The sequence below is a fragment of the Chroicocephalus ridibundus genome, chromosome 15 (genome assembly GCF_963924245.1).
Source record: "Chroicocephalus ridibundus chromosome 15, bChrRid1.1, whole genome shotgun sequence".
Classification (NCBI taxonomy): domain Eukaryota; kingdom Metazoa; phylum Chordata; class Aves; order Charadriiformes; family Laridae; genus Chroicocephalus; species Chroicocephalus ridibundus.
Window position 1 is genome coordinate 12095974 of NC_086298.1, and position 20380 is coordinate 12116353.

The window sequence follows — 20380 nt, forward strand, 5'->3', positions numbered from 1 at the left end:
GGCTGGCTGCTGGGGCTGCGGGCAACGCTCTGACAGGCCTCTGCCTCTTTGGGGATGTTTGAAATGCTGCCGGGGAGGGGAAGCCCTGTATTTTAGAGCAAACTTCTACTTGTGGGCTTGTCATGAGCTGCAGGAATAACTGCCTTACTCTCATAAGGAAAGGCGAACAAGAATGGGTTAAATAGACGCTTTCAATATCAGAGTTGTTGTTGCAGTAGTTCCGGGTTGTTTCAATTATTATTCGCACGTTTTTAAATCATTCTTAAAACATTGTGCAAAGATGTGTGAGAGTTAAGTCTTTGGCAGGGCTTGCCCAGGTTATAATGGGTACTTTGAGGTAGGGCAGCGCCACCATCATTTTTCTGATCGTGAATGTTGGTGGTAGGAGGTTGATTTTTTGGTTGGTTGGTTGCCAAAAATGTGAAGACAGAACTGAAAAAAGTAATAGAGTTTGAGAACAATATGGTTCCTAGGAGGACAGAGAAAATCAGTGCGTGCAACTAGGAGTGGAGAAGAGAGAGAAAAAAGTGGAGCAAGGTTGTGCTGGCGTTTCACACATTTCAGGACTTTTGCAATCGTGTTGGGAAAAGCAAGTTTAGGGAAAAAGGGCTGAGGGACATTGAAGGGCTTTGGGGACCAAAGGAAGTTTAATTTTCTTCTTCACTGTTCCTGGAGAGATACAGGTAGAGCGAAAGTTTCTCTTAAGATGATTGGAAGATCAGTAAAATAAACTGATTGCTACGGAAGAAGAAATAAAGAGCTCAGAAATGCTGGAAGTTGGCAGAAGCATAAGTTGGAGTGAAGTACAGGCCATGCCTCCTGCCCAAGAAAGAAAGAAGCCTACTGGGATGGCTTTAATGTAATCAGGAGATTTGCAGAGCTTTTGAGAGAGATTTTTAAAGCATGTTCTGCTCAGTTACTGGAGAAGCCAGATGAAATCCTTTAGAGATGACTTTAGATTTCTCTTTGCATTTCAGTAGTGTTCAGAGGTCTCAGGCATGGTGGTGAATCTGTTAAGAGTAAGAAGCTGCAAAAATCAAACTTAATTTCTTTAGTCGTGGGGTAGGGCATTCTGAAAATAAGGGATATATCTGTGGGCTGATGTTTGTGTTGAACGTGATATCATGTTGTTAATTCTCAGTCATCAATGAATTCTTGCTATCTGGTTTGTTTGTTAACATTAAAGCAGTCTAGTGCTCTGAAAAGAAAGCTCCAGTCACCACATGGAAACCCACCTTTGAAACGTAAACGTAAGCCGTCAATAAACACCTTCAAGAAATGTGCTCCGGAAGCTGACATCAGGGAGAAGGGAAGTTCATCACAAAAATCTCTTCCTAAGAAGCAGTTGACTGACAACCGAAATGAAAGCCAGAAAACCAAACCTTTCATTAAGACATCCAGCCTGTTTAGAAACAACCCCGATATCCCAGAAATTCACAGGTATTTTAGATAAGCGGGAGGAAAAAAACCCCTTTCGATGCCTTGAAATTCAGTGTCTTGAATTCTTGCCCTTGCTTGGGCAAAGTAGTTGCTTGGTATAAGTACTTTCATTGCTGTTTACATAGAATACTGTATAATTTTTAACCACAGCATGTGTTTTGTTTGGTTTGTTTCCCCTAACTCAGAAAAGCAGTGCAGCAGGTGCAAGAAAATGTTTTCACTACAGATTGCTTTAGCCAGTTGGACCTCCATCCGCATCTGGTGAGTGGCAGGAAAGCTGTGCGCCTTGAAGCATTCTTTTCTGGGTGGGGAGCAGGTTAGAGAGCTGAGAGATGCACCGTTATTCCTGGTGACTTGGGCAGGCGTGCCGGTATTTTGCCTGATGTTGTTGTAGTCTCTTAGCTCGACGTGTTGGCCAGTGTCCTGACCTGTCCCCAAACACGCTGTCCCAGCACCCTTCACTGTTTGCAGTTGTAATACCAAAAAACCACAGAGAACTATTTGGGAGTGCAGTATTTTAACAAGTCCGATATTGCATGATGTACCAGCAATGGTGTAATTCTGATTAATTAAGAAGTATTTTGAGGACATGGGAACTTTTACATCCAGTTGCCCCAGTCCAGTAATGTAGAGAATAAGTATCAGTCTTCTGGTTTTTGCTCTGTCTTGTACTGCAGAAAGTAACAAAAGGAACAGTTGACAACGAAACCTGTTTACTGCTCTTTGTTATCTCTCTAGATCTCCACAATAAACAATGTCCTGAAGATAAGTAGCATGACCAGGTAAGCAAATTCATATAAAAACTTCACCCTTCACTCCCCCTTAAAGCCAATCATCTATGATTGTTTCATTACTTGTAATTGGTTTGTGACGACCACAGTACCCAGTAAGCTGTTCCAATCGCCATAGGGTTTGTTGCTTTCAAAATTTGGGATGAGAAATAACTTGTTAGTTATTACTTACTGTGACAGTAAGTCAGCTTTCACAGCTGTAGATGGAACCATGTAGTCCTGCCTTCTAATTTGGTACTTGAGTCAAAACTAGCTGTTTTCAATTTATCACATCTGATGCCTATCTAGAGACTTCCCTTCAAAATCACCTCTGCTGATGGAGCTACACAGCAGAGACAAATGCGTGGAATTTGGGGTAAACAGCTTTGAAACAGTCATTGTAGGCTAAAACCTTAGGATTGTATCCTGTGTTGCATTCATATTTCCTAACCTGTTTTGTTTGTTACACAGCGTTCAGAAGCAAACAATTCCTGTGCTCCTGCAAGGCAAAGATGCTCTAGTGAGATCTCAGACTGGCTCAGGTCAGTGTTTAATTGTCAGTCTCCTTTCCTGGGGTGTATTCAGCTGGATCCCAAATACAGAACCAAAACCTCACGTTACCAGTAAAGCTCGTGGAAGTGACAGGCTGGGAAGCCTGGCATGGGACTGCCGTGACACAGACAGATGCTGTGCACGCTTCTGTAAGGATGCAGTGGTGGGGCTGAGTGTTGGTGTGCAGCTGCCAGCCGTTGCACGTGTGCCGATTCCGAGGCTCGTGCTGGGGATGCTGATCCAGGAGGGCTGCAGAGCTGAGCAGCACACGCTCTCACCATCCAAACTTACGTACTTGCTCTACAGCAAACTGTCTGGATGTCTCGTTTCCTTGGGGGGCTGAGGGTATTTATTTAGATAGATCTTAGTGGGATACCACTGCCTCAGTATTTTAATTTAACCCTTTGGTGAATTGCCTGTCAATCTTCCGTTCTGGAAACTTTCTAGGTAATTAAAACTTTTCCAGACTCTGACCTCAGTTTAAGAATGGAAGGATGAATGGTTTTTAATTTACTGGAGTGTTGTAATTGCCACTTTTTTTTGACGGAAAGTCTTACAATTTTCTCCCTTTTAAAAAGGTAAAACTCTTGCCTATGGGATTCCACTTGTACAGTCTTTGCAAGGAATGGAATCCAAAATACAGGTAGGCGCATTAGAATTAAATGTATCTGCTTTTGATATTAAGATTAATAAAAATGAAATCCAGCTCTTATCACGTAGTCATCACTGTCTCTTCTTGACACAAAGGTTAAACAGTTCTCTGTCCTTATTTGTGCATGTGGCTTATGTGATCCCCTTGTACTGCTGAGATAGGGATGATGCAGGAACAATGTTACGAATTCCCCATTGCTTCATGCAGCGGCTAAACAGGCTAAATTGTCAGGTTTGGAGAAGGTAGATCAGAAAAGAGGCAATGGCTTGGAAGCTGGGAGAACTGAAAACAAAGGCTACTGCCGTGTCTTTAGGAATAATAAGTTTCTAATCTCTGACATGGAGGGAGATTTGATAATAGCTCCCAGTTTGGATGGTCTGTTTGACCAAAAAGTACTGCTGCAGATCTGCTGTCTCGTGTGTGTTTTTTGGAAAGAGATTATCCTGACTTTCCTTATGGGTTGAAATGTTTCCAGCCCATCCTGGACTGTTACTTTCTGCAGCTGCTACCTACAGGTTGTTGCTGTGCATCAAACATGAGAGTGTTTCTGCAACTCAGAAGTACAAGAGTTAAACAATATGTGTATGGAATAAAATGTTGGGTAGGACTGTGAGTAGGTCTCCAAGCAGGAAAGAGAAGGCAATGCAGTATTGATATTTGAAAGACTGTTGATGGTTTTTTTTAAAAAAAGCTGGGAGGGGAATACCCCAAACTGTTGTGTACAAAACCCTTCAGAATTCACTTGGTCCCCTAATAACAGTTAGAAGTGGAATTGCTCTGTGGATCAGTGCGACATTCTTCTTAGTGGACCTCGTCTTCTCTGTTTGCAGCGCAGTGATGGGCCTTATGCACTCATATTAGTCCCAACAAGAGAGGTAGGTGACGTTTTTTCTCTCTGATTCTGTCTGAATCTGGGTGTTTATGAACACTGATTTTTAGTGTGTAGCTGTGTGTCCACCAGGGACTGTCTTTGAAAGTGTGGTCTGTCCTTTTACCCGGATCTTGCCCTCACAGAAAGAGTGTTTGCTCTCTGGATGCCTGTTGTCATTTCTGTTCAGTGACATACCAAAGTAAGAGAGAAGGAAGCTCTAAGTTTTCCTCATGCAATGGGAAATAATTGGGAAGACTGGAGAAACTCTCTAGCTCAGTGCATGGAAGAGAGAAGCTTGCCTAGCTCACACAGGGCATTGAGTAAAACCGACAAAATCAGCTTTGCGAATGTGTAGGTTTATACGTTTAATTTTCAAAGCCCTATTTTCAAATCCATAAGTGAATGCTGAAGATGAGGCTACCGAGAGTTGGTTTCTCCACTGAACTCCCTTCTTATTTGATTTATATTACTTGCAATTCCAAAGGCAATTTCAGAGGATGGTATCAACCTTTTTTTTTTTCTTTTCTTTTTCCTATGTCAAAAGATAATAACTTCCATATGGAGAACTGATTGCAGGTATCTAGTTTGGGGCACAATATTTTATACAACCTGCGTTGCAGTATCTCAGCTCAGTTTCGTGAAAGGAGAAAGCTCTGAAGCTGTTTAAATTTTTACAGCAGCAAACTTACTGCCCCTCTAGGATGCTGTATGAACACTAAGCACGTAAGAAAGTGTTTGTAAGCTTGCTTAAAGAGCTGCCACTGAGAGTACTTATGAAGATAATTTGTAATCACAGTTGTATTACTTTTACCTTGTATTGAAAGCAATGGCCTTTCTTGAGAGCCTGGCAAATAATAGCATGTAGCATGTGTAGTCAGAGCATTTAAAATAGTTTTACTCCCATAACTAAGCCCTGCTCACATACTCATTCCATGAATGAATCAGGGGAGCACCATTGTGTTTCTCGGTTGTCTTCGTTGCCACGAAACTCAACAGCTAAATGCGTGCTACCGACCAGACATTCAGGTTTACAAGGTTTGTACATCCCGCCTCTGTTCTGCTGACTGGGAAACGGAGACTTCGATCTAGTGCTATGATCACTGCGTGGGTCAGGTGAAGGAATAAAGTGGTCTGCCCTGACCACCAGAAGATAACTAACCTCTGGGCTGCATTTCCTTTTCATAGTGGTTTTCTTCCAGAAATTGTGCCATTTTCCCTTTTACCCTTCAGGTGGAGCAAAATTTCTGTGGCTTCAGCTTGTTTTCTGCCTGGGGCGTTCACAGAAGCCAGCAGAAGTTCTGTACTGTCCTGGGAGCTGGCTTGTGGAGCTGAGCCAGTAGAGAGGTTTTTGAACAGGTCCAAAGATGATAAAAGAAGGATTATGCAAGAGAATAAAATAATACACAGCTTCTTAAAGAAAAATTAAGGACATATTTAGAATTCTGATAATATACGTAACTAGATTATATTACTTTTTGAGCCAAAGGGGCTTATAGTCTGTTTTTGTAGTCCCGGGATTTCTTCAGAGCTCACTTTCTTCTGTTGATTTCCATAGCTTGCACTCCAGAGTTTTGATACAATGCAGAAACTACTTAAGGTAAGAATTCAGTGCTCTGTCTTTTTATTCCTTGAGCCTCTTGCTGTAGGATGCTAAACAATTCATTCACGTGAATTCAACTGGATGTTTAAGGAAATCCAGCATCTGGCAAGATACATGGTACTTAAAGATAAATCTGTTTGTCTTTAAGTGCATTTAAGTGTGATTTCCCTGTAGCATGTTTTAAGCTATTAAATGAACAACTAAGTGATTAATTATGGCACCTTAGTTGCCCGTGTTTTCATAAACAAGCATAGTTGATTTTCACAGCGTTTTGTTTTCAGAAGTGCCTACCATTGTTTCAGTCTGAGTTATGAATGGAAACTCTCACAATGACAAGTACCGTTTTACTGAAACTAATACTGGACAGATGGGTTTCAGACGGGGAGTAGAACCTGGTGAACTGCTTTGCCAATTGAATGGCTGGAGAAATTAGAAGGCTTTTAAAATCGTTAAATGATAGTGCTTTCCTTTTAATTGAGGCAGAGTATCTTACGGTGGGGCTAGAAGGTATCTAAATCATTTATCTGATCCCTAGTCCCACTCCCTCTTCTGTTTTTTCTTTGAAATAATAAAGCACTTTCCAAGTCTTTTTTTAGTGCTGGAATTACCAAGGAAGATTTTGTTGTGTCATGCTGAGGTTTGAAGTACTTCAGTCTTCTTCCATAGTAATTAGAAGTTATTATGAGTGGACTTTTGATATCCTTCAAAGGATGAAGTCTGCATTGACACCCCCCCACCCTTTAATTTTTCTTTGTTACGTGTAATGTGTAGTAACCTTCAAGTCCAGTGTAAACTTGTCATAGTGACCCAAAGCAGAAGATCTAGATTGTCTGAACCTTGGAAGGGCTGAACAACTGAAGGGTGTGATACGATTGTGTCATTACTGAGAGAAGAAGGCTAGGTGAGCTGCTCTTGATGCAAGTACTCTAATGCCAGCTGCTGAGTTGATATTGTATGGATCTTGCTTAGACGCCTTCCTTATTTTAAACCTTAAAAAGGAACTCTTTTGTAGAAACTATTTTGTTGGAGCATTTCTGGCAAGCAGTGACCCGTGCAAACTTAAGCCTATTTACCAGTCACGCATTTGTGCAATCCGTACAAGCTGTGCGCTGCGTCTGTCCTGCGTGTCCTCTCGAGTGAGGCAATGGCAGTACTGTGCTTTGATTACCTCCCCTGTAAATACTGGGCAATATTGGATTCAATGAAGGGTTGGACCTCATTAAAGTAAGTGGCAAAAACTCCTGCCAATATCAATGAGACTGACATTTAATGTTCACAGACACGGTGACTGCTGTGCGTGGAGGTCTGTGTACCTACATATATAAACTTTATAGGTCCTGTGCTTCTCTTAAATTTTCCTTGGCCGCAGGAAGATATTGCTTAAAGGCAAGATGAAGAAATAGCATTGTAGCTTGTCTTTGAACATTTAGGCTACATGGGGAGAAGGAAAAGAATTATTATTATTATGTGATTGGAAGTGGTGCAAAAATGATTGCATTTCTATCTTCCTAGACGATGTGGGAAGCAAGTTACGTGGTTAGAACTAAAGGTGCCATTGATATGTAGCTGTGGGTGAGAGAGCGCACGGAGACTGTATGTGTTAGATCAAATCAGATGCACGCTGCTGGCAGCTCCAGTCTTTTCTCTTTTTGTCAGGAAACATAATTTTTGGATTAGGCTTTGTCTCTTTATTAAGAAGAATCTATATTGGTCTTGGGTTTTTCTTTCTGTAGCCATTTGCCTGGATTGTGCCTGGTGTGCTAATGGGAGGAGAAAAGAGAAAATCGGAAAAAGCCAGGTAGGAAGCCAACTTCTTAAATTGTATTTTGGGTCCTTCTGCTCTCCAGCCTTTTTATCTGTTACTCTTCCTTAGAGTGCTTTTCTTAGTGGGAGGATTGTGAGTTTGGATCAAGCTGTGATCCCCCTGGATCTTACACAGACACAGTGACTGGGTCAGCAGGAAGTATTCACTTCCCCCAGTTGCGTCTATTTCTAAAATGTTGATGAGCCTTCTGAGAAGATGATCTCTTGTGTCAGTATTTTTTTTCCCCCTCTTCTGACAAACACCTGTATTTGCTTACCACCGAGTGCTGTCTACAGTATTGGTTATGGGGGAAATTGCTTTCTGGAGAAGAGATTTCCTGGTGTTAAAAGTCTCTTTCTTTTCCCTTTTCAAGAATTGAATTGTAAGCTGGTAATCCAAAATGGAATTTTCATTTCTCAGTGTATAAGCATACACAAAAAGAAGTTTACGCTTGACAGTAAAAAAAAAAGTACTCAATTAGAAAAGGAAAACTAGCTTCGGTGGCTTCAATTTTTTTAATATTATTAATATTTCTTTCCACCAAGCCTTTATCACTGAGTATGCCTCTTAACGCTTGTCAGTGATGATCAAGGATAAAATTTAGCTGTGCAAGAAATTAATTTCTGTTGCAATCAGTGGGAAAATACTGTCCCTGCTAATTTTACTGTGGCCAAGAATTTTTCCTCTGTACATTCCAGTTCCTCGCTCTGAGTTCCTATTCCAGAGTTACTGCTAATCTGTATGTTTTAGGGGTTTGGGGTTTTTTTGTTGGTTTGGATGTTTGTGGATTATTATTTTTTTAATCTAAACAGATTACGTAAAGGGATAAATATCCTCATTTCAACTCCTGGTCGCCTGGTTGATCACATCAAGTCCACAGAATGTATTCATTTCCGTCGCACTCAGTGGCTGATTATTGATGAAGCAGACAGGTAAACTTCTGAGTGTTTAGTTATGGAAAATAATTATGATACCCTCTGCCTCTGTATTTGATACCTCACTAAATATTTTTTTAAAAAGTGAGAGAGAGCGCGTGTGCACATGATCATAAACAATTCATGCTCAGTGGCCTCAGCCAAGCACCAGATTATTTGGATTAGGAAGAAATGTCCCCTTTGGACAGATTATTGTACAATTATTAATTGCAGAGATTCTCTCAGTGTCTTCTGACGTGTCTGACCCTGGCAAAAGTTGAAGATGGAACATGAAGCTAAATGGGCCCAAGATCTGATCAGCTCTAGCACTTCTCCTACTCCTAATTGGCTCATGTAACCTTAAGACTTTCTCCTCATTCATTCCTACAACACCTTTCATCACCTTTGCTGTTTTTGTAGGATCTTGGACCTGGGCTTTGAGAAGGATGTAGCGGTGATACTCAACGCTTTAAACGCTGAGAGAGAGAGACGTCAGAATGTCCTGCTCTCAGCCACCCTCACAGAAGGTAGGTTATAGATCTGCTCAGTATCATACAAGAAGTCAGTTGCTAAGGCAAGAGTTGAGCCAGGCCGCATGACCCTTGCACTCTTGATAGAGTGAAGATCTGGGGGGGGTTTCTGCGTACGTGGTTAAAACACAGGACTGCCAAATGCTCTCTATCTGGTCAAGACATTTATATAATGTAAAATAACACAGTTGGCTGAAGCAGCATCTTGTGATGCTTTTGGTGGAGTCTGCAGCAGCTAAGCCCTAAACCAAAGTTTATGGAGGTCTTCGGTCGTGTCTGAGGCATGGCTCATCAGTTCCTTGCCCTTTACTGTTTTTCACTGGAATTGTGTTAGTTGGGTTTTTTTATTTGACTATATCACCACCCTCCCCATCAGCACCCCAGACTGGTCTTCACGTATTTTTCATTTTCTGTGATTCAGGAGTAACACGGCTGGCTGATATCAGTTTGAATGATCCTGTCAGCATTTCCATAGCAGATGAAATCCAGAAGGGGATCAAACCAGCATCACAAATGGATACAGAACCCAATAATTCATCAAACTGCATGGGCCAGGAAAACTTTGCTGTTCCGGAGAAGCTCAAGCAGTATGTCATGATGGTCCCCAGCAAATTGAGGCTTGTCACGCTAGCAGCTTTTATCCTTGAGAAATGCAAGGTGAGACTCTGTTTGCATTTATATTACGAAGTAGCCCTTTGTCCTTTCCACTTCCTTTATCTGTTACTCTGTCAAGGGTAGCATGGATTAGATCTAGGGCTTTGAAGTGCATCTAGTGTACAGGGAGCCACAAGAGAGCTGAGGTGTGTCTCGCGTGCTAGCACTGAGATACCTCTGCAGCATGTGCTTGTGCTTCTTTTGTGGGCTCAGTAGTTGGTGTCAAACTCTGTAATCCTTTCCTGGATAATCATATCTCTAGAAGTGGAAGCCATCTAGATCTTATAATAATCAGGGAATTGGGAGAGGCCTGTGGAAATGGTCATGTGCAATTCTCTTGTTTATCTTGCAGTTTGAAAAACACCACAAGATGATCATCTTTTTCTCCAGCTGTGAACAAGTGGAATTCTACTATGAGCTGCTTCTAAAGGTCCTTTCAGGAGGGCTAGAGTCAGAACAGCCTGAACGTTCATCTGTCTCCTCTGCATGCTTACACTTTCTACGACTGCACGGCAACATGGAACAGGAAGTAAGCATTCTCAAAATGTCAGGATACGCAGTTTTATTCCTTATTCCCTATGATTTATTGTGTGGTTATTTTGGGGAGGAGGGCAGAAGAGAGGACAGAGAGTCATTTCACCTCTAGGGGCCTCAGTCTTCCATCTGCTAATGAGAATAAGAATATTGTCCCACTTCTGGAAAGTACCTTGGTAGCTATATCTGAAAAACACAGCTGAAGAGGCGAGAGGTGTTATTTCAGCAGGCTGAGGCAGCCGTTCAGTATTCCCAGTGGGTGTGCTTAAACCATTTATATATCCATGATTCTCTCTCGTGCAGTCAAGACAAGCTTTTAATGCCAAAGGAAAACCTCATCCAAGCCTCAAAACTTGCCCCCATTAGATAAGGATGGAGGAGTTGGGCTTTGATTTTGAAGAACAGTGTCTTGGCAGACTGCTCTTTTCCCTGAGATGGAATAATAGCAATATAACAGTAATTACCCCAAAATAGGTCTAGGTTTTAGCTGAATAGACCTGGATGATGAGATTGGAGCTTGCTACAGAGGGCTGAGAGGCCAAAAGAGTGTCAAATGACCTGTCACTGCAGCGTTCCTCTCAATAGCTGAGGGACCTCCCTTGAAAGTTCAACCCCTGCTCCTTCCCTTGTTCTGTGATGGAGAGAGTTACCGCTCTACTCTGAGCTGTGCAGCAGAGATAGTAAATGAATAGAGCTCTTCTGAGGAAGCAAGAGGTGAAGAGCCATTGTTTTTTCTCACTCATTCCCATCCTGTGGAGACCAGAAACATGTGCTTTGCTGTCCCTGCAGTCTGGCCTTTCCTCAACCTGCCTGCCTGAGCGAGTGAGCAGGCCTGGTCTGGCCCAACTCTACCCTGACCAGCTGTTAAGCCAACAGAACACCACTAAGTAGCTGGCACCAGGGGAAGGGTTTTGCCTTTTTAGTACCCAGTGTGTAATTAGTGCTTGATGTCTTCAAATTAAGAGCATTAATGGAGCTAAATTGTGGATCCCATATGGTACTGCTGAGCACGGCTGCTGTCATTGTCAACAAGATACAGCGTGCTCTCTTCTTTAATTTTTGTCAGCAGAGGGTTCAGTGTGTCGGCAAGGCCCAAGTTTCCCTTCTTTCCTAGAGCAGTACCCCTAGCTGGGAGTCAAGTACAGAAGGCTGCTTCTGTATCATCAACGTAGCAGGACATTGACTTCATCCCCAGCTAGAACTCTGAGGAAAAAGGCTTGAAACATGGAAACAAGGATATTTTGGAAGGAGGAAGCAAATGGAACAGGAAGGAAGCGGGTATGGTGTTTCTGAGGCCGGAGGCAGCCTGAGCTCTGACAAGGAAAAGAGTAAATGGAATCGGATCAAGGGAGTGTGAGCGTGCGGTTGTTTCTCACAGCTAAGGACAGGGAGTGTAGGTGGATTAGGTGGTACTGGCAAGGGAAGCCCAGATGCTACTGAGGCCTTTGGTTACTGATGCTCAGAGATTGTAACCATAGTAGTAGTGTGGGCTGGAGAATCAGTTTATGTTGCTTTTATTGAGATAAAAAACCCGCACCCCAAAGTAGTTAGTTTAACTAACTGTAGTGTGCTTAGGAAGGTTTTGGGACCGACAATGCAGGTCGAGCTTGTGTTAGAAGTGGGGGCTGTGGGAAGCCTGCTGGTGCAGACCAGCAGCGAGGGCAAGACTGGGAAGCACCTGCCTCAATGCTTGTGGGAAGGGAGGACCTCCATCCCTGTCTCAGCAGCCTCGGTGGCCCTCACCAGGACAAGGTGTTTTCTTGTGGGAAGGCCATGGGAGGGTGCCCTGGGAGCTCTGTGGCAGCTGCCTGCAGGGCCCAGGAGTCCTGTCTCGTTGCCCCCTGGGGCAGGAGTTTCTGGCCAAGGTCTCATCTCTCCTGCCCTGTTACTTTGAAGACTTATCCCACACCAGTTCACGTGAGCAGCTGTGCAGCTGAGCATCCCCGATACTTATTAATTGCACAGTCAGTCCAGTGACTGTCTGCCCGCCCCATTGGGCACGTGATGAGGCTGATTTCTTGTGATGTGACTATATCGCTGTGTCAACAAAATGGGCTTATCCTGCCCATTGTGTGACTGGACAGACAGCAGTTAAGATGTCCAGCTTTTTCTTGCATTCACAAAAGCCTCTGTTGCCCATAAAGTATGCCAGTGCTTCATGGTAGGCCCCTTCCATCTGAAATAGTTTATTCTGTTGCTGCTGCCTAATCCTTTGTGGATCCTCTCTCCGTATAAAACAGTTATTCCTTTTTGACATACACAGGCCGTGCTTCTGTGCAAACCATGGAGGTCTTGGCTCCTTTGATTTGACCAAATGCCTTCAGGCTTGCCCCATTCAGATGCTGTGCCTTCCTGCCTGGGACCACACCTATATGCCATAGATTTTTATTTTTTTTTCCATTTGCAGAAAGAGTCTGACTGGAACTCGTGAAGTCAGTTCCTTTGCTTTTGAAGCTGTGCATGTTAGAGTGAATGAGGCGTAGTTGTTAAATTCTTACGTTAGCTGATTGCTTTAGGTTTGATTGTAATGTGCATAAGCACTCTTTTCATTTTTCTGTTTCAATCCTCTAGGAAAGAACGGAGGTCTTCCAGGAGTTCCTAAAATCCAAGACCGGCATCTTGCTTTGCACTGTAAGTAACGTAGAGTTCCTTTGCAGCTCCATGCTAACGGGCCTGTCTGATATCTAATGGTAGAACAGGGGATTTGGCACTGAGCTCTAATTCAAGCTCACTGTCTGACCTTGAGGAAAGTCATCTTCTTTCTCTGCATCTCACATGTTAAATAAGGCCTGGTGCCTTCTTTGCAAACTGTTACATGATGTTTTGCTGCAAGGTACTGTATACAGAAAAAGTGTATGTCTTATACAAGAGGCCTCTTAGTATTTTGCGTGGTCTTATGCCTGGAAAAATCCGTTCATTTGAATCTGGAACCTTGCCCTCTACATGCAGTCAATAGAACGCAGTCCTAATTTGTAGTGTGCCCCATAACTGCCAGGTAAATTGGATGTAATGTGATATTTCCCATCTTAATGACTACCCCAAGGTTAAAAACAAAAACCTGCAGGGATGGAAGGGAAGCCCAACCAGAGAATGGTGTCATTAGAAATGCACATGCTCTGCTGCTCTCCATGCTTTGCCCTTCAAGCTTCCTTCAAGGGTGCTGAGGGAGAAATTGTTGTCCTCTACTGAAGTTTGCTGGCACCCTTGTGTTGTGGTGGCACCTTCCGCTTCTCGTTTCTGACCTGTCGGTGCCACAGCTAGCCTGCTGCAGTGGTGCAGAAGGCTGCACGATTTGCTCTCTAATAGTGGCAGCTGTTGATCTGAAAATGTGTGAATCTTGGCGATTTCTACCCACCGCAAACTTGTAAATTACAGCGATCGGGAGTAATTAGAGCTGAGAAACCCTCTCCAGCTCTGAAATGACTCCTGTTCTTGCAGCACATTATTCTTAAAGGAAACTAGTTGCAATTTTTTTCAGAGAGTGGGGGCTGAATTTTATCAAAATAGGACTGCCGTGTATATAGGAATGTTTGATTTTGCGCTGCCAAATTATGTATTTTATCACCTGTAAAATTGTACTTGTTACATGGTAGTCTTGGTCCCGCTTGTGTGTGCAACCCTTCAGTGATTGGATCAAGGTCAAAATGCATCATTGCAATGCATAAGTGTAACAACTATAACTTGATTTCCCTGTATACAGAGGTAATACTTAAGTATCTCAACTGAGGAGGATAGCAAAGCTTAATCATTCAGTGGTGTAGGTTAAGTGTTTTGAACATAAAAAGGGCTGGGCAAATTCTAAATAATAAATAGCTAAACTTTGTTATCCTTCATGCACATGCTGTCTATAACCGAGAAATTTCAGGGATGTGTCTTGTTACTCAAATTTCAGTTTAATGAGTTTAGAAAGACAGTAAATGCTCGATTTCGGACAAAGAGAAAACGGAATCACTGGGATATCGGTTCCTGGGTGAGACCGTTTGAAGGGGAAATGCAGCCTGTGGCAGGAAAAATCTGCCAGGAAATGTAGAGTTGTTGACAAGGTAGGAAGGAAAATAAGTTGGATGAAGGAAAATAAGTTGGATGAAGAAATCCCAGTGGATGGGATCCCCCTCTTGAGACACTGGAGATGTGGTTTGATTTCCTGCCATGCTACAGGCTCCGTACAAGTGGATGCGGAATTGTGACGACAAGGCAAGTAGCCGCATGTCAGCTGAGCAGCGATAGTTGTGTGTTTGCTCCTGACCTGTCATAAAGAGGAGGTAACGTGAATTAACCTAGGTTGCCATGAAGGTACTGTAAGGTAATGCATTTATCGTAACCCTCCTTCATTTTAATCTAAGCTACTTTGCATTTACTGCAAGGCAGGGATGCAAATCCTGGCAGTTATGGTTACTATGGCTCAGCTGGCACATGGTTAGCACGTTAAGCACAGTAAGTTGCGTGTCTGAGTCCAAAATCTCTCCGTGCTTCATCTCTCCATCTGTAAAATGGGGATAGTAGCACTGCTCTATCTTACAGAGATGTTGGGAGGACAAATGCATTGAAACCAGGAGGTGGCCTGTTACCACAGTAATGGGGACCATATGGACACCTTAATATAGAGATACACTTTGCGCTAGTCCCACATTACAGGTGCCTCCCCAACGCAGATGTCCAAAGGGCAGCCAGGCGCTGTGACCACCTTCTGCCTCTGAGGGCATTGCTTTTTCTGACACTTTTCTTCATATCAGCAAAAATGTTTTGCAGAAAGGTGGTTCTGTTCCTTTCACTGCAAAATCGCCTTTCGTGCCCACAAAATTTTGAAACCTGGCTCACAAAAGAGCAACACCAATAACGTTACCGTCCTTCCCTTGTCCCTTATGCCATGTTCTCCACCCATCTTTCCGCTCTAGTAAGCAATGGGACCTGCTGTTCCTTTTATTAATTTGCTCTGTGTCATATGTATATTAATATATTCCATAAAATATTTTTGCCAGACAATATAAGCTGGCAGACAAGAAAATAAAGAAGGGCCGTGTATCTCAGAGGGTCTCATCCAGATCTATTTCTCTCTCCTTCACTGAAGTTCTTTGCGGCTTCCTTTGGGATGTGCCTTTTAAACAAGTTCATCTCTTCCAGGGAGAGAGGAAAGATCATTTGGAGATTGTTTGCTGTTTACTCAGTCACGCTAACTCATCTTGCCAGTTTTCTGGCGGCCCCAGCCAAGAGCTTTCGCCTCTGACAGCTTCTGTGCTCTCTCCTTCCTCCTCTGATTACGCAGCCCAATCTGTCACCCTGCCGACGGGGGTCTCTACCCTGCTGATGGCTTTCCACACTCGGCAGTAATGACTTTTGGCAGGCCGGGAAGGCGCGAGAGCTTCTTCCCCAGCTTGGAGAGCCGTTAGGCCCTCTCTGCCTGTTAGCTAAAGCACTTTGTGAGGTTCTTTGGTAAATAAATGAGTCATTTTAATCCAACTGACAGCCTGGCACCTGAGCAAGCTGCCTTCCATCTGTACTTCTAGGCCTCATGTAGGCAGCCAATTGTCAAGCTCAGGGCCTTCAAGACCTCACCATTGAGTGTCTTTCAAAAGCAACTTTAGCAATTTCCTTTGCCCTAATTAAATTGTGTGAGAGGGACTGAGCAAACCAAGGCCCTTGCAAAAACTTTTGTGGCAGCGTTGGTTCTGATCTTCTGCAGTGATATGCCTCGCTTTTGGTGTGGCCTTCCTGCCCTCCTTTCCCCTGCACCCACCCCTCCGTACCCCACCACGAGGAGCACAGGCTGGTAATGTGAATTGTTAGGAGCAGAAATTTCATCATTTCTGGGGGCCCTCGGGTGGATTGTACCTCGATACTGTGCCGTTCTGTGGCTTGCCGTTGGAGTCAGGGCAGGAACATGATTAAGGCTTCACATCATCGTGTTTGCTTGGCATTTGGGTTTTCTTTAAAATTACGCTGGTGTAGATTATTTCTCCTTGCTCCTGTGAGGTGGTCACTTAATTCTCCTTCCATTGCCCATTGCAGGGAATCAGCAGTGACCTGCTGAGGTGTCATATTCTTGATTTCCTTGTTACTAAGGAATGGTGGTGTGAGGTCATGCATGGAAAGGGGAATGCCGTCTGGGGCAGTGGAAAAGAAGGGAGGGTGGTACATTGTACATTGGAAATCTGTTGAGCCTCTTCAAAGTGCACCAGCAGCAGATTACTGCTGCTGGAATAAATGTAGTGCAAGTATAAACGCATAATTGTCGCTGGAGTTGTATTCCCTTTCCTGGCAAAGTGACCCACAAGTATTTGCTAAAGATCTGAGAAGCAAGAAGCTCATGGGCTCTGCCAGCAGAGGAAGGCAAATCAACTCAAACTTTTTATCCTAGTTCTACCTTGCTGATCTCCATGATGGTCTTTGAGGAGAAGGAGCTACAGGAGACGCAGGTGGACTGATACTGAGGAATCTTTGAGAGTTTGCAAAACACTCCAATTACCAGTAAATCCCAAGACACTTCTGAAAGAAAGCCAAGCTAAACCCCAGGAGAATAGCTGCTGATATGTGTCAGTAGCAGCTGAGTGGAGTTGGTGGCATTGTGAAAACAATAGTGAATACAAGGCTGATGATGGGAGAGCACCACCGCCTAAAATGTTGTTGTCCCTGGCTATTTATTAGGCTTTCTGTTAACCTTTTCAGCTTTCCCCGCTTGCTTTGGCAAACGCACATGAGAACAATACTGTCTGCGGCAGTAGTTTCCCAGCCAGAGGGGTAGAGAAAAGGTGTCTTAAAAGAGGAGGGAAAAACTCCTGATGGGTGAGAGGGGTGGCTCCTGCCCCTGCCGTCTGCCTCTCCCCACGTTGGAGGTGCTTACTCCTGACACAGGGACGGCTTGGCTATCTGTTTATTTTTGAGGAACTGACCCTGTCCCAAGGTCAGAGCCCTCTCGTCAAACACAGCCTTCCCCAGAATACTGGAGGTGAGGAGCACAGTATAGGAAAAGACCAAAGACTTGTCAGCGTGGAAGTATCTAACAGACCCAGCCAGATCGGGATCAGACGTCAGCACTCCTGTCTGATCGTGCTGTAGAGTTTATAATCTTGTTATCCTGGTAACTGCTGTACACGTTCCCTGACTTCTCTTGATTTATTTTCTCCAACCTCCCTTAAATGGCTTTTTGTACATCTGTTCACTCTGACTCCGGGAACAAGTCGTTTCTTAATGAGCGTGTTGGAGCAAAAGTGCATATGATTTCAGAGTGGGCGCTGTGGAAAGTGTCTCCTCTTTTACTGCAGTTGGAGCCACAAAGCAACCTGGCTAGTGCTTATGGGGAGGCCTTTGCTGCCAAAACATCAGCTTCCTAGTCTTTTAACGTGTGTGGGAGTTGCATGAAAACACTTCAGTGGGTGGCTGACACATTTTTAGTACATTAAGCTCCTGCTTACGTTCTTAATATATTCTATTTTGCAACTAGCTAAAAGATACATGTGTTCCAAAACATTTCCTAACAGAGTTAAATCTGCACACCTGCTCTGTTATTGCGCGTGGTGAATGTAAAATCCAAGGAGTATGTGAGGACATTGCTAATGAACAGAAAATCAAGAAGGGAGATTGAAACGTGTTTGCGCTCTCCCTCTCCATTTTGAACAGTATTTAAACTCTCTTTTCACTTTGAAAGGGTATGTTTTTTAAGCTATTCTGGCTGTAGATAACTGAGGGGTCTCGTTCAAGTCCTTCTCCAAGTTGATGGGTTTTCTCACCAGCTGGCACATCAAATAACACTCCTGACAGCAGCTTCAGACCCTTTTCTTTGGGGCTGAGTTTTATTTCTCCAAATCAAAGCCAGAGTGGTGAAAATCTAAGGGAGAGCTCTCCTATAGTCCCCTCTCCTCGAGCTGTACTCCAGCTTCCTGCAGATTCTGATAAATTGTTTGTTGGCCTTTTATCATAGGGCCAGGCGACCTGCAAGTCTTCTGCTCCTCAGCTTCAGACCATCACCTAGGAAACAACTAATTACTTGTAGGTAGAGATCAGTGCATCTTTGGACATTCCGCTCAAGGCCTAGAATCCTTGACCGTTTGCTTTATGGCTGTTTTCCTCTCCCTCATTAGCAGCCTGGTTTTAGTTCTTACCCTTGCTGTGGAGAAAGGTGTGCTCAGAAGTGGTGTTACCCTCCAGAGGTTTCGTTGTGCCTCTCTCCCTGTTTGGGCAGTAGGTGCCTGTGAGCAGATCTGTTGTCATCAATGAAACGAGCTGAAGAACCAAAGGTATCACTGTCATTAGGGCAGTTGATTCTCTCGGATAAAATGTAAAGGGACTGTAGCAGACTTCTATAATTCAACACCACTCTCCTGAAATAAGTGGGTTTATATCCTCCAGGCTTTGGGCCATAGTAGTAGATAATTTTTTATTGTATTAGTCTGTTAACAATATTCCTTGTGTTTTAAACCCTCAACATTATCTCTGACCTTCAGTCCATGTCTCCCCAGACTAGGAACAAAAAATTCCTGCCTGCATAGGCAGTTGTTTCCTGGTATAATTCCATCCCAGAAGAGGGCTTACTTTGCTGATATCTTCCAAGCGTTTTTACTAAAGTAATTTCTTTACTAATGTTAAAGGATGTTGCAGCACGTGGCCTAGACCTGCCTCAAGTTACATGGATCGTGCAGGTAGGTTTGCTGTGTGTGTGTCTGTGTGTTAAGTGCCGTCTTGCTCAGCTGAAATCCCTTTCCAGTCCAGACCCTCTTTCTGCAGTTTGCTTTGTGCTGATGCCTACAGGTGTGGGAGACCCGCGTGTTCCTGGCTGCAGGACTGGGGCTCAGGGTTTTGCTAGGATACAGCATTGCTGTCATACGTTTGGTTTTGACGGTCTGTTTTCCTCTTCAATAACTCCAGTGTTATCAGCTGTGTAATGGCTGGGAGGAAACACCCTCCGTTTCCCCCCACAGGAAGCCAAATCTTGTGAAGTACTGGCCATCTCTCTTGCAGTTCTGTGTTTCTAATTTTCTGAGCTTGCTGGGGAGGCAGTTCCATGAGGAATTTAAGTGCGATGCTAATGTTAAACACTGAGTAGCCCAATAGCGTCTGTGCAATGACCTGCCTGTTTCAAGTGAGGCTTTGCTGGGCTGGGCAGCTGTAAGCGTTTGGCTTTCAGTAGAACTGCATAGTTCACATTTCCCCTGGAAAAAAAAAACCAAACCCCATGCAACACTGCTGCATTGCTGTTGACAGAAATATTGTCTTTGAAAAAAAAAAAAACAAACAGAAACTAAGGGAGATGGATTGAACATTAAAAATAGCAGTCTGTCATTTCAAAGAGGAAGCTGGGGGCATGAGGCAGGTTTCATTCTTATAAAAGATTTATAATTAAAAAAACATTAGTTGAATGGAGGAAAAACTGATCCAGAGATTCTTGTGTATCGAGTGACACCTGGGTAAAACGAACAGGTCACAGAGCCTCAACCAAGCCTCTTCATTTCTACCTCATTGCTTCAGGTAACAAATTTGATTTTAATTTTGTGTTTTTTAAAAAAGATTGTGTAGGCAGCTAGCTAGTTGGAGAAGGCTGGGGAAGTGAAGTCTTTAATTCCCAGATCTGTATATTAATATAATTTAACCAAAGATATAGTTGCCAGTGTTAGAATGCAGTGCAAATTACCTAAAGCCCTGGGAGACTTCTGCGTGTCCAGAAGGCGAAATCTCAGCTGTCCTGAGAGCTGTGTCCAAGAGCAAGGACCTGCAGGGAGCAATTAGATTGCTCACAGCATCTCACTCACACCTCTAGCCAGTAGAAACTTTGCCAGAGGGCACAGGTATAAACACTAGAGTGGGCTTTGGTTGTTGGGTTTTTTCCAGTTAAACTGCTGAGGGCTCATTTCTGAGCAGTATCTCTGTGCATGTTCATTTTTCCAGGAAAGCGCCGGGGGGGGGAGAATAGGGGGAGGTTAAAGGGGGGGAAATATGTCACCCTTTACCAGATCTTGCAAATGGCTGGGCAGTTTTGATTCCCAGTGAAGTAAATGAGAAGCACCGCTATATCAGGGGGGGCTTTAAGCAACATTTTCATAGTGCCTGATAGTTGTACATGGGAAGACA

General features: G+C 43.6%; 1 protein-coding gene across 2 annotated transcripts in view; it reads left to right on the forward strand.

Annotated features, from left to right (window-relative positions):
• DDX31 (DEAD-box helicase 31) overlaps positions 1-20380 on the forward strand; it is a 50093-nt gene that overhangs the window by 575 nt on the left and 29138 nt on the right. Inside the window, exons 2-15 of one of the 2 annotated variants that reach the window (XM_063353184.1) lie at positions 1190-1440; positions 1626-1701; positions 2179-2222; positions 2682-2752; positions 3341-3405; positions 4245-4289; positions 5841-5882; positions 7619-7683; positions 8502-8621; positions 9024-9130; positions 9555-9790; positions 10140-10316; positions 12893-12952; positions 18904-18954. In XM_063353184.1, the coding sequence (XP_063209254.1) occupies positions 1190-1440; positions 1626-1701; positions 2179-2222; positions 2682-2752; positions 3341-3405; positions 4245-4289; positions 5841-5882; positions 7619-7683; positions 8502-8621; positions 9024-9130; positions 9555-9790; positions 10140-10316; positions 12893-12952; positions 18904-18954 (1410 nt within the window). Of the gene's footprint in view, positions 1-1186; positions 1441-1625; positions 1702-2178; positions 2223-2681; positions 2753-3340; positions 3406-4244; positions 4290-5840; positions 5883-7618; positions 7684-8501; positions 8622-9023; positions 9131-9554; positions 9791-10139; positions 10317-12892; positions 12953-18903; positions 18955-20380 lie in introns of both variants that reach the window. The other variant, XM_063353183.1, reaches the window with a different exon arrangement.